A 19,510-nucleotide genomic window follows, 5' to 3' on the forward strand; every position below is an offset into this window, starting at 1 on the left:
CTCGTCCGCACGAAATTGCGAATGGCGCGGTCCTCCGGAGGGCTCTCGGAGAGCAAGAGAAAAAGAGAGATAGAAAGAGACAGGTGGAGAGTGAGAGGGAGACAGAGGAGAGAGAGAGAGGGAGAGAGAGAGAGAGAGAGAGCGTGCCGCCCCGTGCGATATCTTCGTATCTGCTCGGAGCGGTGGGACCCCCGGTTTCGCTAATGACGGTCCACACCAATAACCAATAAATACTGGCCCGGTAAAACCGGGCTACCGGACTACGTGCTTATCTCGTCGGAACATCGACCGCGAGGATTTTCTGCTGCGGCGCGAGAGGTCCTCGGCTATTAAAACTGGGCCCCTCCCCTATCGGCGCTTTCTTGCTCCCCACTCTGCCCGACCGTCTCTCTTTCTTCTTTCTCCGGACCCCCTTGTAACCCCTGCGACACTCTAACGAGGACCTCAATTGTTCGATTTCGATTTTAACGAGTTTTTGCGAGTTTATAGCGTGCCCCACGAGAATACCTTCGCTGTTTAGGCTGTTTCGGCTTTATATTTAGAAATAATTGTTTTAAATTCTCTCCGCTAATTCTCTCGGATTATCCCACGGATTTAAAGATTCGCGGTTCATTTTTACAGTCATCTATCTGCAAAAAGCTATGAAAACGAGTCGCGCGAGGCTCGAATAAGCATATCTTCTCTTCTCACATCGTTTACTTGTGTTTATAAGCTAAGAGACAATTAGAAAGAATTTACCTGGCAAAAACCTGGCGTTCGTAAGAAACCTACTCCGCTAAAGCACTTGAGGGTTATATACGCCTTAGAGCAGTAACAATTTCTTACGTAGTAGATCTTGTAGCTTTATAGAATTCTTACGGAGACATTTGAAAATGGCATTGCTTTGGAAAGAGCCTTTTCCACTGCTTTATTTCAGACGTTACACGACGTTCAGGACATCTTTAACCCTTTGCACTCCGAATTTTATTTCAATTTCGTTCCCAGCAGATCCCAACGCTTTTAAGTATTTTATTTGATATTTGGACATGAAATAGTGTCGAGTGGGACTCGACGATGGAGCTCCTGAGATAAAAACGAATGTCGAGTCACACTTGACATAGGAGTGCAAAGGGTTGAGACGTAAATTTTAGGTTGTATGTTGCTCAGACCTAAACTAGACGTAGAATGGATGTCTTCGAGTATGTTATCTGAACAAACACAATTAATTATTCTAGCCACGAAAAAAGTGCGCAAACGAAGCTACAGATTGATATAATAATTCAAGGGTATGACCTGGATTTGATTTCGACAATACGAGCTTGCAGAGGTCTATTCTTTACCGAAACGTTTGTTCTCTTTTCGTCGAGGCTGCAAGGTTTCGCGAGCGCGCACCACCGCGCGGATCATTAGTAGGCAAGCTTTAACAACGAATGTAATCGATCGAGCAGACACGTGGCTTTTTTTCATCCGCCGCGTATCCACCGTGACTGTGGAATGCGACGCGTACGTAGCTCGGCTACCACACGTCACACTTTCGATTTCCATCCTGCCGATGACCGCTCTGTCGTATTCTCCGTGCTTTCGCGAGACGTGGCTGATGTCATTCAAAAGTGTCTGTCGACGGTTGGCACGTCGTCTGTCCCAATGACTCGCTTTGTTAACTGAAAAGATCAGGACTTAGACTTAGTAGAAGTCTTTCGTATTTCAAGGAATGGGAAATTGAGATAGAAATTGATCAAGGCTGATGGACGTTCATGATTATTTCAGTATTCGAAATCAAGAGATCCGATATGAAACACTACACGGAGATTCTACGCGAGCCCTTTTTCAATTTAACGAGCCAGCGTTCAAGAATCCAACCATAACAGTGCTACTCGGACAGCTCCAGAGATTTCCAAGTGGTTTCGAGTGGAATCTAGCCCAAATTAAAGGAAAGCGGTTGGCCCAGGAAGCTCCGCATGTTCGAGATATTCAAGCACCTTCAAGGATTTCTGGACAAGTCGAGAAGAATTCTTCTAATCGCAAGAAATTCTACACGAAACAGCCCGGATTTAAAGAACCGGGTTCTCCAAAGTCCTCATGTAATCGGAAGAGTCGTTTTAAGGATTCTCATGGGTGCTCGAATTTCCACGAGCCTCGAGAAGCGTCGACGGTCTACGAACATTTAAAACATTCGAAGGCTTTACGTCGAGATTCGAAGACTTGCAAAGACACGGCAATGCAACGAACACCTTTCTAAGATCTATCTGTCGTTCGAGACACGTCAAAAACGGCTTGCGCAACCTGTTTTGTTCGTTGGCGACCGACTCTGGGTGGCATGCGGTTTCGATGGTAGGATCGATTAGACCACCGGAAAAGCGGATCGTGAACAATTACTTGAAATCGGTTGTCCCTCGCCGCGAGATGTCGATCGATCCCGCGGCTCCGTTATCCACACGTTTGCATATCGGGCGTGGAAAAAGTAGGCGATTGAAATATTGTTCGGAATAACAGGCGCCAATTGAAGTATGGCACCGCTTGCTAATGGACGTGATTTATCGGCGCGTGTGCGCGACCAGGACATGCCATGGCAACACCTATAAGTGGGCGATCGCCGTTCTCCCCGACGCGATGCATGGCTCGTCACAATGTGGCAACAAGCCAGGCGCCAAGTAACAGCGGCAGTCAACATCAACAACACATTCCTGCAGGGCCACCGACCACCATATTCGTATGTCATCGATTTCACGCTGTCTGTTGGTTTGGCGGCCGGCACGGTTCGCGTTGATATGTTGCAACCTTCCACACGCGGGACGACTCATACCGGGCAGAGATTCGTTCACGATGTCCGGACACCTGACGTGGGCTTTCACAGTTTGTAGCCCGTTGATTTCCCGTCGCTCGTTGTTTGCCGAGAACCGAACGTGTGGCAAGAAACTTTATTTAAAACGGTCGTGCAATTACGGAAAACGACCATTCGCCGTGCCGGGGCTTGCTTTTAAGTTAGCTTAGATTTAGCGACTTTCGGTCGACTATAATCTTTGATTCCATTCTTTAGGCGTGGGAGGTCGTCGCTCGAAAGGTTACTTATACGCTAAAACTGTCGAGCCTAATTATTTATTATTAATTAATTAATACACCTTTCATTCTTTATGAGCGAGCCTTTCTAATTTAAAATATAAAATATCTTCGAATTATCTCCGCAGTTTTTGCTTCAATTTATTATTCCCCTAAGAGCAGTTGGCGATAATAGTTATCTTGTCACGATTTTGCCTCGCCTTAGCGATTTTCATTTCCGAAGTTTGGACCTTCGCTTGTTCGTCGTCCTTCCACCGTATTTCGAGGGACGCGAGTCGTCAGAAGCTGCAATTAGAACTCAACCGGTAGAGGGTAAACAGCAACCAGTGGAGCAAAGCTAAATACAGTAACAATAAGCGGTGCCGAGACTTTTGAGCATCAGTGTATGCAAATACCGACGGTTTGCGGCGGGACTCCCGATTTTAGCAGGGACTGTACCCGCGGGCCATCCAAGAACGTCGGTAGAAGAGAAGGACACGCCGCGGCGGGAGCGAAAAGATCAGACAAGGAACAGAAGTGAGAAGATGGAGAGGCATACACCGTGCTGGATTAATATTTATGGTTCGTAAAATATGCGGATGGACCCGACGGTATAATTTGCTACGATTTGACCGGAGGGTCTAGGTCTAGACGCGAGAGCCAGCCGAGAGAAACCCTTCTCGGTTTAATTTTCGGCTACCGAATTTGGAGCGGGCCTTCGTTATTGGTGGCTGTGTCTCCCTTTAGCCATGCTGCTCGGCTCCTCCTGGGCCTAACCACCGCGCGGCCCATCTCCGTCCTCTGTCCCCTGGGTCGTCTCCATCTATTTCACTTCTTTTTTTTCCCCTCCTGGTGCTTGGTCGCTCGATGATGTATCGACCACGCTACACAGCCTCGAGAAGCTGCCACTCGTGTCTCCCTTCTCCTTTCTCTCTCTCGCTAGCTGCGAGATCGTATATTGGCCACATCTAATTTCTATTTGCGGAGCCCGCGGAGTCCTTTTGATTGCTGGATTTAAATGGAAACGCCGGTCTATCGTTAAGACAGATTGGCGGCTGTAGGAGTGAGTAAGTGAAATTAGGAACGGATCGAACCTGGCGGCAACATTTCATCGCGGTATAATGAGCGGACGCGGTTTGTTTTCGTTTCCGAACTGATTGCCTTCTCGAGCCAGCATGTGTTCGTTAAACCCGCGTTGCCAAATCCACTCGTTTCCACGGCGATATTTGTGTAAGCTGGAATCTCGTTCCGCGATCGGAGATCCTGAGAAAACGTGGTCGCCTTTCATTCTACTTATTATCTTCCGTTCAAACTATCGCGCACGGGTTCAACGCGGAACTTTCAATTTTAGCGCTTACGATATTCTACTATTAGCCCTTTGCACTCGAGTGACGACTCGGCGGCGCCATTAACCCCTTGCACTGTTATAACCAGTCAGACTCGTGACAAAGATTTCATTCATACGAGGTTCATTAAATATTAACATTATTAATTTCTTTTAAATCGAAATCACATTCAATTCTTCTGTTATCAAAGTTTCAAAATGAAAGTAAATAAAAATAACGGAAGAAACAACAATTATTTGGTTCTATTAAGAAAAATATTAAGAACAGATAAGCGCTAATCAATGCAGCATGAAAGGAGTCGTAGTGTAAGGGGTTAATATTGTTTTAAACCGTTCCAAAATTATTTGTATAGATATCGCCAAAGCTTAGATATAAAAAAAATTGATGAAAGTGCAACTGTTGTATGAGTCACGAGACTCAATTTCATATGCGTAGAATGAATTTTGTTATATAAAATGGAAATACTGGAAACCAGAAAAATTATTTTAAATTTGCAGTTAACACGGCTTCGAGTGCAAAGCGTTAGAACCGAAAGATTATTCAGTCGTTCGAAAAACAAGCAGTAAAACCGTTGCAGAAACTTGCATGCAAAAATAATTTCTTATCGCTAACGATTACGTTACCGAAGTCACTTGTTGCCCGGCAATCGTAAGTCGAGGGTTGGTTCGACCATCGTCGGACGTTGTAGCCTGTACGAGACAAAGGCCAGAGATTCGTTGATCTAACAGAGGAAGCAGAAGCGTCGAAGAATTAGTAAACGAAGGTTAGAGTGTTTTAACGTGTTTGACCGTTATTTATTTCGACTCTCACCCGGTAATGCCTGAAGTGCTGCCCCGGCATCGTCGGTCTCGAAGCCTTCGCTCGAGGTCACCGTGGTCGCCGATGAACGGTGCTCACCGAGGACAAATCGAAATAAGTATATACTCTGCTGGACGAAATTATGAGACACTCTGGATATTGCCTACGAAAATTTTACCCGGAAATGTCATTCTTATTATACTTGTTTTTTTTTTTTTTTTTTGGTGAAAACCATTACGACCCGTATTAATCATTCACACTCGGCTGGCGATTTCAAGACTTCAAGGCAAAATAATTCTTACAGTACCGAATTTGTTTGCATTTAAAACGCTGTTGGAAGTGTAGCCGTTGTACGAGTCAGTAGAGTCAATTTCATATGCGTAAAATGCACTGACGATAAATCATTTAAACTGGAGATACTGCAGTCCAGAAAAATGATTTTGCATTTAGAGTTCAAATGACTTCGAGTGGAAAGGATTAAATACTTATTCTTAAAACCTCTAGAGCGTCCTAGAATTACACTACGAATCATATTTGAAAATATTCTGCGTGTATTAACTCTTAGCACTCGAGTGGCGCCTCTGAGGCGCCAATGAAAATCGTTATATCATTTCCAAAATAATTTCGACATTGTTAAAGACCCTTCTATTTAAAAGATTGTCAAAAGCGTGTAACAGTTTTATGATTCACTAGACTCAATTTCATTTTCATAAATTATACTATGTTATATAAAATGGCAATGCAGCTGGTTAAAATAGCTATTTCAGATCTAGGCTTAAAATGTCCTGGAGTGCAAAGGGTTAAAAGCAATAAAAGCCACCTGGAAAATTCTGCTATCAAATGCGCCGTATCGATATACTTCAATTGTTCGAATCTTTCTACTTTTGATTACAGTTGCTCGTTTTTGTTACGAACTCTGTAGTCTACATATCATTTAATCCATCGGTGCGTTTATCTGGACAAAGCCGTTAGTAAAATAGTTAAAGATATTTCAAAATTATTCTGTCGAGTTCGATAAACCCGGTACTGCTATCGACCGTTCGATCTCTTGCCGATCTCTTCCTCTGTTCGTCCCCGTTGCTGTTTCACTCCGTTGAGTTTTACGAATCGAACTGGAGAGATCCGCAGGGATTTAGTCCCGATTCTCGGTGGAACGCGTGTAGCTACCGTGCTTGAGAGCGCGTGGGCAGAAACTCGTATGGGCGTATTCACGGTTTGGTGGTTTCGCCCACGTTCGCGAGTTTTTCTTTCGTCGCGGTAGCCTGCGAATCGCTTCGGGATAGAGTTGATCCAAACATCGCCAAGATTTATACGCATCTGGCCCCGCAGCACGTCTGTTTAAACCCCCTTTTCTCCATCGAAAGTTGAAGAGCTCGAATTCGATGATGTTTTCCTCTTGGACAAAGCCGAGGGGTCAACTGATTCCTAAAACAACAAGAGATCGTTCAAGAGTCAGATGAATAGCAATTTTGCAACTGTAACTTCTTGGACGAATGTTCGAACACTTCGTAGCTTCGTTTAACCCCTTGCCGTACTTTAACGAGTCAGACTCACGATGGCGGTTCGTCAATAGTAATATCCTGTTAAGTACGACTGTTATTCCGTTCTTTTAAGTTGGAATAAAATTCTGTCCTCTAGCAATCAATATTTAATCATTCTAATACACGTAGACATAGAATGGATATAAATTTTCTTTTTCTTCTAAGAAATTATTACAATCGAGAAGGTGCTTACCATTGTAACTATGAAGAAAATGGTACGGCAAGGGGGTTAATTGCGACTCGAATAGACGATCACAGCCTGCAGTGTTTTGCAGTTTAGAGAGTGCTAGTTGCGTTTGTATGCACGTACGATCATGGCATCGAGTATTATCGATTCGATGAGAATAATGAGACCGAACAGGTCGTGTTACTTGTTCTAGCCTATGAAAGAACAATTCAGTCATCAAAGCAAATGATTGTCTTGCAGTACTACAACCGGACATGCTGGATTTCTGATACATACAAAAATTGTCTCGCGTGAAAGTTTATGAAAAGCAGACGGAAGCTTGCGACGCAATTGTTCGAACGCGGGCGTAGTATGTCGCGGGAACGTGCGGATTCGCCGAAAGCGGAACTCGAAAAGTCAAAGCGGAACGGTTGAAATAAATGTTCGCTTCGGATCGTATAGAAAGGTGTATTTCTCTCTGTCGAATGGGGAACGACAAGCCTCCCCGTGTCACCAATTAATTACATTAATCTGTTATTATCTTGTGACTTGCAGGGTTTAGACAGCAGCGGAAGGCCAGCCTTCGTCCTCTACTTTCGCGTTCGTTACTACGTGGACACGCCACTGCTGTTAAGGTGAGCCGTCATGTTGGAGCTAATTTTTCACTTTGCGCTTACCGCGTTGCGACAGATACGCGCAACCTGGAATTACATTGACAGCATGCGAGTTACCATCTTTCTTACAAGTGTTATCTTATAATGCAATCGCAAAGAGACGGACGGATATCCCGCGATCGAATCGAACGCGCGAATAAAAGCTATCCGGTAGTCGTCCCCCGACCCTGCCGGCTCTGACAAATTATTCACTCGAAAGAGGCTGGCTCCGCGCAGGAAGCTAAATTAGTCGAGGACGGTCCGGCCATCGGACGGTCAGCCAAATGGATTGCAGAATTAATCGGAGTAATTAGTGTTTCGCTTCAAATGGTGCCCGGTGCCACCGTGTTCGTCGGAACTGCCAAACCCGCGTAGCCTAATCCGGCCACCATTTCGTCTCTTTTTCCTAGCCACGCTGCATCGCGATTAAGAGGGTTCACCTAATTTGCCCGGGGAATCCGAGCACGATAGACCTTCTGGGCCGAGCTGCGACCGAAGCTCCAGCCTAGAAACGGCTCAATCTAACGATATCACGTCTACCGGTGTTTTATAAATCAGCGTACGCTATGAATACGAAGGGAAATTATTAGTGTCACGGACTCGGATAAAAGTCGAATGATTTGCATTTCGCGATAGATCCGTCGTGGGATCGTTTGAAAAATTCGCGATCGTGACAATAGAATTCATTAATCTCAATCGACGGTGCCGTAGATGACGCTTAGATACGGAGAGTGGTTACTTAGGATCGGATTTGAAAATTTCTCGACTCTTATACGAAGCTGGAAGATCGCGCTTCGCGATAGATCCATTTATTTGCGGGAAGATTCGACGTCGATAGATCTATGAAGCGTGATCGCGGTGGCTCGGTGAACGCGACGCGAGAGATTGACAGCGTTGCGTGTACGATGCGCAAGACTCTGGCGGAATTGATGGTGGAAGGGTGGAACGGAGGGGAAGGGGGGAGGGGGGGAGAACGGATGGCAGCGAGGTAAGGAACAAAGACGGAGAAGAAGCCGAGAGGTGACGGCGAAGCGAAGGGCAAGCGAAAGGGTGGGTCTCCCTCACGAAACGAATTCTCGACTCCTGTCCGGTAGCTAAGTGCTACCTACTCTTGTAATTATAAATTATTACGTGGCGCGTGATAGATAGACCGTACGCATTAAATGAAAGCATTCGTCCCGGTAATTATACTGATCCGTGGTTGCTTTCTGATTTCCACCCGAAACCCGTGATTTACATCGGGCCTCGCCGCATTCGCCGCACGTCCACGTCGACGAGGGTTTAATTCGTGAAAGGACCCACGGCTGGCCTAACCGCAGGACGCTCTTCGCCCGGATCCCCTCCGGTGCTTCGTTTCTCCGCTTCCGTTCGGCGCGATGTCGCGCATCCAATGGCGTATCGGCTTCATTGATTCGCAAATTCTACCGCGCCTTTGTCAGAACCACACTGTCAACGCTCGCGCGAACTCGCATTCCTTCGGATCGATCGACGAAGACAGCCGTGGAAATCTTTGCAAGGGAGCCGGCTCTGCGGTGGAAATTTTGGCGCAGCAGCACGATTTGCGGATGAGAATTCATTAAAAAATTCGGTTACCAAAATATTCGTTTCCAAACACGCGCTCAATGCGAATTCAGAAGTAATGAAATGCGCAAATAGGCATGGCTAAACATTATCGAACTGTTCAAAATTGATTTTTAGTTAGGTATTAGTAAAACCAGCTTCATCCTAATAATGTTGTACGCTAGTCTACTGAAACAACGACAGATTAATTTTGATCGAATGAACATCTTGGAACGACGCGATTGATCGATACATTTTGCTGAAATGAATAGATTCCTAGAACACGTGTAATGCACGAAACGCAAGAATCCTTCCTCACCGCAAAGCTTTCATGATCTCAGCATGTTGTTTCACAGATTTATAGGGCTGGTTTCTATTGCTATGCACGGTGCGTTATGCGAACTGTAGCAAACGTGACTTTTTGAAATTCCCATGGCCTCGTCGGGCACGTCGTTTATCATTACGCAAAGTTTGCACGACAGCGTGCCTTTCGACGCGAATTCCATCGGGACACGCTGTTTTCTATGAGCGGCAACTCGGAACACGTTCCGAAGTAAAAATTTCTCCTTCGCTAAATAGTGTGCGATTTTCGTCGCTTTAGCATTGACCCGCGTTTCCTAATCTCCCGCGACATTATCTCGCGCGTGTTAATATTCACGAGTACCTATTGCTTTCATCATTCGATAACTCGCACCGGTCGCTAAAAGCTTTCACAAGCATTTTTCCCTCGAAATCGAAAGTAAAAAGGTTTTTGTCTTTTCTCTCCAACATTTTACATTTCGCTTCAATTATTCGTGTTCCACGGAACACGATTCGCGACACGAATTTTGTATATCGTGTACCATTAAAGGTCTAAGCACCCGAAACCCAAAGGCACCGGAACACAACGCGATTGAGTTATATAACGGCACACGAATATCACGAGATACCGGTGATTCGTTTCGTGCAAAGGAATGTCTTTATAAGAACATCGACCGTAGACGCAACAAAGGTCTCGAACGAGAAACGCGTTGCCGTTAAGGTGGGGAAAGCCAGCGGGCGAGAAAAAGAGAAAGAAAGATAGATAGATAGAGAGAGAGAGAGAGAGAGAGAGAGAGAGAGAGAGAGGGGGAGGGGGTAAAGAAAAAAATATTCATCTCTGTGGAAGCACGGGATTTAATTATTCACGAGTCACGATACGATTCATTATATCGACGAGCGTGTCGGGAACACTTGAGAACCATTCAAGAGGCTCTGGCCTGATCCGCGGTTTCTCGATCCTACGGTAACCATGAGAAGCATATCTCGCAGAAATGGCAAGGTTATTATTATTAATTATGCGACTGGGTTTTTTTCGCCGTTCGCCGCGATATCCGTTACAGCCGTTACACGGAGCGCGCAGGTTGTCCCGAGAATTTTAACGTTCACGCGCGCGAAACTTCCTGGCTGACATAAGAAATCTTTGCCACATCGATCGACAAAATGATATAGTATCCCGAAAAGTTACACGGCAAGGAGAGCTGTAACTGGGCTGCAGAACTTTATGGAAGTGTACGACCCGAAGGAAAGGTTTAGGGTGATAATAATTGCATGCGAAGGGTCATAAAACTTTACCACTACAGCTTCATCTTGAAGAGCTTTCGAATTAAATTGAAGAGGTGAAACCAAACCTTAAGCATTTTTGTCCTCATTGTTATCTCAGCGTTTATCGGAGACGATTGAGAGACATACGTTAGACGATAAGTTCTAATCTTAACTTAAAATGCGAGGCTTAACTTATTTGACTATCTAGTTCCTGAGAATTAATTTACATTTCCACATGTCTCATTGCGGTCAATGGAAAGACTGACGCGTGTAGAAGAAGCACCTCAAAGATATTTTAAAAATAAATTAAGAAATGAAAGTATAAATTATCCTAAGCATACTTTGTCATATTTTTAACGAAAATGCCCATCATACGAGTGTTAAATGTTTCCTCGTAACTTACTATAAGTCACTTATAATCGTCTTCGTGGATGATTGTTTTTAATAAACGAGTATTTGGCCGATCGGTAAATCGAATAGAGTAATGTTAAAATGATAAAGTTGTTGGCAACGGTTTTTGAAAGACGAGTCTGAAATATTCTCGTGAAGTGTTCGCTGGAGGAAATAATAACGATTCAATTGTTTTAGCGATGAGACGACGCGCCACCACTATTACCTGCAGCTGCGGGACAATGTCGTCAGGCATGGCGGCGGGGTGGAGAGCCTCCATCCTCACCATCCCCTGCACGAGCCATCAATCGTTACGCCTCTGCTCACACTCGCGGGTCTTGCCCTACAAGCCGATCTTGGGGACTACTCCGAGGAACGGCACAGGCCACACGCAGGATCTGTGGGATATTGCAAGCCCACGGATTACCTTCCGCCTCACGTGAGTCTCCGATTAACATCGCTGCCTTCTCCAAAATCTATTCGTTCTCAATAAAAACCGTGCAATCGTTTCTCGAAGAATGCATCGTTTTACACTATCTTAATCGACCGAACCCATCAAAATGACCTTATGAATAAATGGTTCCTTATTTTCTAATTCTGCAAAATTTAGGGACTCCTTCGTGGAAGGTGCTCGAATAAATTCCATTACTGATGCAACTATTATTATTTACTGAAGCATTTTTCATCAGAGTCTACCAACTTTGCAGAACTGCAAGATAAGGAAATGGACTTTTGATCGCAGTAGATTTAGTGTTAAATTGTATCATTGTCAACGCGCGAAATTCTTATCCAAAACATTCTATAAAATCAAGATAATTGGAAAGTTGATATCTATCAATTATTATTCTCTTAACCCTGAAGTGAAAAGGAGATGCTATGAAAACTGAAAGACTCTATTCTCCGATAGATTAATTTCAACTTGTAGGAAAATACGAAATGCTTTTATCTTATATAGTACATAAAGAGACATTACGATCGAATACATTCGCTAAAGTTCTCGTCTAACGTAGCCCAACGAACATGTAGCTCATCAAACGAAGTACATTTTCACTAACCTCTCCCTTCTTAACAATATTTAATTACTCGAGTACAGTTGTTATCGAATCAACCTTCGCAAGCCGCGTATTTCGCTCTATCAGAATTTTTCCAATACCAGGTATCTCATCCAGTCACGGATCGTCCAATTACACGACATACACACTCGAAGTATAAGTCGTAATCCCCGCATTTCCTAGGATTTAGTTTGCGGAATGTAGACCTATTTCCGCGCTGTTGCTCCGATCGTAAAATTCCGCCGACGATAGGGACGGTTTGACGCGTTGCATAAGCTGCGCATTGATTTTTTTTTTCATTGTGTTCCCTTAAAGAATGTGCCTTCGGAAACGTATCTGGGGGAAAATCCATTCCGAAACAAACGCTCCTATTTCGATAGAAAGGACGACGCGTTTGCCTCGAATCCATACTTTTTGAAGTGACTGACACAATATTTTAGGATGTAACAATTCGGAAGACTTCAAATTTAACACGTTGAGTGCCACACGATTATATAAGGAAATCCCCGTCAGACCATGCTCGCTGGTATCGTGGTACAGCAATGCGATGCGCACTACTTGCAAATTAAAATTTACTCGATCCATTAAATCCATTAAAATTTTCTGAAGAAATACATTAGTAATAGAATCCAGTATTGAATAAAAATTAAGAGGACTTTAAATAAATTTTAGGTAACAACTTAAAACAATGTAAATTTTTTAGTTTTATATCATATTTCACACTGTCAGTCACCGGCGACTGACGCAGCCTGAACGTGTTAAAAAAATCTGCAGTAGTAGAATTAACAGCTATTGCGTAAATCGAAATCTGTTGAGATTATTGTCGATTATTCGTGTTTGAAGCTACGAGTCGAGATTCCGTGTCCGCTTGCACTAAATTCGAGAATGATTTGAATTTTAATTTGAGACTTCGCGGGTCCCGTATAAACTGTCAAGTCACAAGGTTTTTCGAGACTCTACTCTTTCAAGCAGTTTAAAATTGGACTGCTGCGAACGGTAATTTTCTGCGACAAAGTGTAACGGATGATCATGGTTTAGATGTGCCTCGAGTCAAATGTGCTCGCCGTGCTCGCGGCTCAGCACAGGGACAACCGGGGACTCTCCAGGGAGGAGGCAGAGCTGCAATACATCCGAGAGGCGGTGCTGCTGGAGGCGCCGCTCAACGCTCACCTCTATCGGCTTCGAAGAAGCAAGAACGAGGCCGGTCCCGGACGCATACTCCTCGCGATATGTGCTCGCGGAGTGCGAGTATACGCCGAGGAGGAGACGCCGCGAGTCTTCGCCTGGAACAACATCGGCAAACTATGTTTTGACGTTAGTCTCGCAACCAAGCCCCACATTCTCTAGGGAAAGTCTCTCAAACAATTCAAATTTTTAGATCCAACGAACGAGTTCCTCTCGGATCTCGTTTCTCTCGTTGATACACTCGACCAACTTAGATAAATTACGAACCTATTATTCTGTGAGATTTTCCCCAAAAGGTGCGACGTTCGAATGCGTTTCTGATTGTTCAATTTTTCCGTCGCAGCGCAAGAAGTTCGAGATACGCGCCGTTGATCAGCCGGACAAGCTCACCCTCTACAGCGGCTGCGATGACAAAAGCAAGCTCCTTCTGGGGCTCTGCCGAGACACTCATCAGTTCTCCATGGCCATAGCACCCAGAGTGAACGAAGCGAAGAGGCGCGAAGAGGAAGGTAAGATATGGTTTCATCGAATCGGGCAAATAAATCTGTCGTTCGTGACAAATAATGCTGGAGTTTGTGTAGATTGTGCAGAAATTGAGAATTAGTAGAAATTAGAATTATTTCTCCAGGTCTAGAATTCAAATGACTTTCTTCGGTTTAGTTGATTAAACGTGTATGTTGCGGATCTGATTACAGAAAGGAAGGTGCTCCGTGACTGCTACATGTATCCTGCCCGTTGCAAGCTAAGCTTAACGGCGCGCGGTGCACGCGGCGACCAACGAATCTCTGTTATCTCGAGCACATCATCGAACACAACTTCTGGAATTGTCAGTGACCGGGTTCACAGCGAGGACGAGCCTGACACGGCGCCAGCCTCGACCGAATGTCTGCCCCGTCTTACTGAAACTACTTCCCATTCGACTGTCCAGTGCAATGTTGTAAACGGTACTAACACGGACATCGAAGATCGGTCCTTGCCGTCGTCGCCGGTTTCCACTGTTGACGGTAGGTACAGTTATTTACATAACTTCTTACCCGTCCGACTTTGAAAATCAATTTTTCCACATAGTTTATTCTTACACATCATTTAGAACTTGACCCGACTAGACCATTTTAATCTACCATATTCGTGCATCAGCAACGATATAAAGAATAGCACATTTTATGAAAAAATCGATCAAAACCTCGATATATGAATCGTTACAACTCCTGTTAAAGTTCCAAATAATAAAACACGATACAGTGGTTCCGTCTGCAACTTTTAACATGAAGTGGTGACGATAAGGAGAACAGATATAGGCAATTTGATTTGGATAAAATCGTGAAAACGAAGAACGGGGTGGTAAATTCAGGGTGTTATAAAAATACGCTCGTATAATTTTTAGAAGTGGATGGCGCGGACAGCACGCCCACGACGGCCACATTGAGATTGGCGTCGAGCGCGGCGACTGCAGCCGAGGGGTCACAATGTAGCAGCAGCTGCAGCACGGTCGTGGTCGTGAACGCACCTGCTGGTGGACCGCCGCGAATACGTCGCACATCAGCAACGTCCAGTCTAGAGCTGGGTTACTCGCATACGGCACAGAATTCGGCGGTTTCGTCGGAAACCGCCAGCTTTCCTGGCGCCATTTACGACAGGTGCAAGAAAGGCGGCAAATACGCAGGTGAGAATTCCTTTCTAATCGCGATCCCCCAGTCTCGAGAGATACGGGCTGGGCGTCTGTTTTTCGTGGACATCGTCACAAGACGCGGACGTGTGGTTTCTAGGTACGGACATAGCGAGCGAGACCAGCGGCGTCTACACCCTGAGGAGCAGCGAGATGCAAGACGAGCGAATAGGAGACTTGTATTCGCCGACAGGAGACGCAAACGAATCTTCGGCGGCGAGCGACGTGTGCGCTTTGAGCTCCGTGCAATCGACGACCGACGAGGCTTCGGTGACCTCGGGCTTTTACACCATCCACAGTGGCCTTAGATCCGAGACAAGCGACGTTTACACGGAAGACGTCAGCACCGAGGATCAGGAGCCTATTTACAGCGTCTGTAAGGGCGATGAAGATGTCGCGAACGTAGTATCTACCATGACGGCGGTCACCCTGGATCAGCAACTGGACGACTCCAGATCCCGAAGCAACAGCATACTGAGCGCGGGAAGCTTCAGAGGCGATGGCAGCGATCCTTCCAGCGTGGGGCCCCTGTTGTCGGCTGACGAACTGTCAGATCTCATCGTCGGGCGTTACCCTCCCAGGAAAACTATCAGCAATTCCATGGATTCCGACTGCGACTACGTTACCATGCCTCCCCCGCCTCCGCCGCCCAGAACAGACAGTGACCGACAACTTCCTCCGCCACCTCCGTATCCAGTGAGCATGGACTATGCGACGTTGAACTCGTCCAGATCCAAGATACCGGATATAGAGAGGGAACCACCGCCCCCGCCGCCATACAACGCGACTCGAGGGGAATTCGTGCCGTTGCCACCAAGGAGGACAGATCCACCCCCGCCACCACCCTACACCTCGCCCAGAGAAAGAATTCAGATACCACCGCCCACACCACCAAGAAACGATGCTGTGATACCCAGGGAACCACCGCCGCCGCCGCCATACCCAGAGGTCTCAGAGGTCACCCGGCAAGAGGCGATCTCCACCCTCTATCCAGCCGCTGGCGAGGAGATCGTCTCCCGGGTGACATCGACAAAAATCCAAACGAGCCTCGCGAACAGCAAGCCGAACGTCAGTTTAACGCCGTTGAAGAGCAGCTGCAGCCAACCGGCAAACGACGTAACCGTGATTGCCCCGAAACCACCACCAAGAATTCAACCACCCACTTATCCCGGTGACAAAATGAAACCTACTCCGGTCCACGCACCGGTCGCGGCTCTAGTTGTGGGGCCGAATAATTACCTGGACGTGCACGCTTCACGAGGTGGTCCGGTTTTGTTGCCTTACTTAACACCGCCGCCACCCCCTCCGCCTCCTCCGCCGCCAATGGTCCATCCTAGGCAACCTCCTCCACCACCGCCCAGCCTGGCCACCGTTTACACGAGTCAGGTGGCCAGGTCGCAGATCGAACAGTACAAGCAGCAGCTCTATTCCGATGTCGATTACGTAATGTTCCCACTGAAAGATCCCGCTGTGTCCAAGCAAGAATACATCGACGCGAAGCAAGGCTCGCTGCTCGCAGCGATGGCCGCCTATCCGCCGCCCCCCTATCCTTCGTTTAACAATAAATCGCTGGTAATGTACCGTAGCACGCCGTATCTACCCGGCTCCTCCTTCTCCTCACCGTCGAAATACGCTTCCAACCAGAACCTTAGTAGCAGCGACACGAGTTCTAACAATTATTTACCGCATAGTAACTTGAGCAGTCACTACGCTGCTAGTACGAGTTCGCTATATAGTGGGGCTACTTGTTCGTCGGCAGGGAGTCAGAGTCTTAGACGCGAACCACCAGCTCCAGCACATCCGCACACGCTCCACGCGTTCTCCAGGACCAGAAGCGACGAGAACATTTTGAAGTGTTTCGATACGCCAGCCAGCATTAAGCTGCAGTCCCTGCCACAGCTCAAGCACCGTAGATTACCGCCACCGCCACCGCCGCCCCCATACGAAATACAGGTAAGCGTAAGTACAACTATATTCTAGAATCTTCATTTTTTTATAAAAATTTTATCTCTCTTATAGAGATTCTATCTTAGACCACTACCTTCAGCGTAGATCTAATTTAAGATTCCTAATCAATTAGTGCCATTAAAGTTTTTGTTTCGTTGTAGAATCTCGAAAAGAACCAGCCGCTTCCTTCAGCCTCTTCGTCGTCTTCGTCGCCGAAAAAGACGCCGAAAACGAGCACCGTGGAGGAGCACGACGAAGGAAAGGAGGACGGGATGCTGGACATACGAACGCTGCGAGAGAAGAGCCGAAACCTGGACTTGCCATTGATATCGGCGTTGTGTAACGATCGATACCTGTTGAAGCAAACGAAAGCGTTCGTGATGCCGAAGCATCCAACCGAAGCGACATCCTCGACCTCGACTAAGAATGGAACGAGAAGCAGCAACGGCGGTACATCCAGCAGAAACAAGTATCCGGTGAGCGGCCTTTCGACCACGCAGATCACGAAACCTCCAAGAAAATCTTCAACGAGTACTCACAAACACCCGGCCGAGGTGAAGGGCAACGCTTACAAGGTCACCAATTCAACGGGCGTGTCCCCGGCTAAAAAGGAACCGACGAGGGCGTCGCATTCGTAACACAGTGTCCTGAAAGCCTTCTGAGATTTTGGAGTTCTATACCTCGACTAAAGTACATTCCAACATCCCCTTAAAGATTTCGCGACATGTACTTATTTTCGTCTTTTTTAAAAATACAATAGATAGTAGCAAAAAGGAAAGATTCTGATAGTCTAATTGGGACAACGAATGCAACGACACTTCGGGTGTACCACACTTCGTCCTGATAGACAGAGTCTTTGTTCTACTTTCTCTCTCTCTCTTCCTTTCTCTTTCTCTTACTCTCTTCTGCCCAACAGAAGTTTAATTGTATTACAGATCTGTTCTCGTTTTATGCATTGTATTGCTATATATGCCTCGAAGCAAGTGTCCTTAAAATTTGTTGACACAGTGGTGTTAGGAATACTTTTAAAGAGGAACGAAATTGTGCCTTAGCTATATTTTCGAAAAATCCTCGTGCGTAATCTTCTGTGGCCTTAGACATTATACGTTAGAGGAGAATAATCTCTGATTTGGAAACGGAAACCCGATCTAACAATTACTCTAAAGTACAAAATAACAGTTTTCAATGGCTTATAAACTCTAGAGACTGCATTGGTACCGTTCTGACGACGGAAATCTTATGAATCAATTGATAGCCGAGAGAGACAGAGCTAAAGATAAAGGGAACCTTTCCTTCAGCATCGAAGTCTATTCGACTGCAAGTACTTAAATGTTTTCTTCGTTAAAGACCGTGCTTCTTCAACTCAGGGTGCCATTTTATTACTTACAATAACTCCCACTCGTCATGGACACTCGAACAGTCCGATGAGGGTAGATATACGTTTCGCCTCAACGACATATTAATGCGACGTGCGAATCATTCGTAATGCTAATTAAGAAGAAATAATGGCGTTTATAATATTGTTCTTATTTCATCTATATGATCTCTTTGATACTCTTGAAAATTGTATTCTTCCTCCGCGAGCGAAGCTTTTTTGTCGCGTATAGAATAGTGGAAAACGTCAGCGATTAAAGCGTCCATTAACTACCTTTCTAGGTTTCTTTTCCTTTCCTCGTTTTGCTCAAGTAGACGGTTAGCGTGATCGGTAAAACAATAAACGCAGAAAAATGTAAACAATTCGAATGCGACCCCTGTGTGAATCCTAGCAACAAAAAACGCTCTTATAAAGTGCCTTAATCGTTTGTAAGAGCCACCATTTTTCTAGGTACTAATTAACACGGATATTTTTATACAACGAAAGATGGAGCTTCACGACCATCATAACTGAAGACATACTACGTTTCAATGTTCACGGACGTAATATTTATTACCATCCACGTTTTTGTCTTTGTATTTTCTTCTCTTTTAATATCTTTCAATCAGTGCTCGCTTTATGATACTTTTTATCGAAGCGTTCTTTAAGCGCACGCGTTTACTGTAACTGTAAGTGTAGTTTGCTGATTACTAATGTCACACGATAATCTCACACGTGGTTGTCGAAATGCTGTCTCAAACGTTAGGCGTTTTGTAGAAACTGTGAATCGACTTGACAGGTCAACCGAGGCTAATTGCCTTCGGGAATAGTAATACGTAAAAGAGCGAGTCCAATTAATAGAAACTGCACTATACAGGAACACGCGAGACAATTTACAGTTTGTAAAAGATCCGCGTGGACAGCGCGAACATTAATCATAGATCATAGTGTAATGGGTAATAATTTAGCCGTAACGTTGGCTTATGTTAATTAATATTAGATATTAATAATTGCAACACGAACCATGTCTGTACATAGTATTGCGTGAAATTATAGGACTTGTTGTAGTCGGAAACCTCATGTATGTACCATGCGCCACCTCAGCTACGAATAATAAACATCTTTTTTATAATGAAAACCGTCACAGAGATTTGCGTAACATATTATACGCCTTGACGTCTCATGAAACGAAATTTCTCAAAAAGATACCACCAACGATAATATAGAAAAACGATTATCAAAGTAATTATTTATTGAAGCAACAATCCCAAATG

At 45.3% G+C, this 19,510-nt stretch overlaps 1 protein-coding gene across 1 annotated transcript in view; it reads left to right on the forward strand.

Annotated features, from left to right (window-relative positions):
• The window catches only part of LOC144475978 (protein expanded), a 112,433-nt gene extending 93,081 nt beyond the window's left edge, over positions 1 to 19,352 (forward strand). Inside the window, exons 6-13 of the mRNA XM_078192472.1 lie at positions 7,422 to 7,501; positions 11,231 to 11,471; positions 13,123 to 13,398; positions 13,613 to 13,778; positions 13,965 to 14,273; positions 14,654 to 14,932; positions 15,036 to 16,888; positions 17,044 to 19,352. Of these exons, the coding sequence (XP_078048598.1) occupies positions 7,422 to 7,501; positions 11,231 to 11,471; positions 13,123 to 13,398; positions 13,613 to 13,778; positions 13,965 to 14,273; positions 14,654 to 14,932; positions 15,036 to 16,888; positions 17,044 to 17,520 (3,681 nt within the window). The 3' untranslated portion in view covers positions 17,521 to 19,352. The remainder of the gene's footprint in view (positions 1 to 7,421; positions 7,502 to 11,230; positions 11,472 to 13,122; positions 13,399 to 13,612; positions 13,779 to 13,964; positions 14,274 to 14,653; positions 14,933 to 15,035; positions 16,889 to 17,043) is intronic.
• The last annotated feature ends 158 nt before the right edge of the window (positions 19,353 to 19,510 follow it).

The sequence above is a fragment of the Augochlora pura genome, chromosome 2 (genome assembly GCF_028453695.1).
Source record: "Augochlora pura isolate Apur16 chromosome 2, APUR_v2.2.1, whole genome shotgun sequence".
Classification (NCBI taxonomy): Eukaryota; Metazoa; Arthropoda; class Insecta; order Hymenoptera; family Halictidae; genus Augochlora; species Augochlora pura.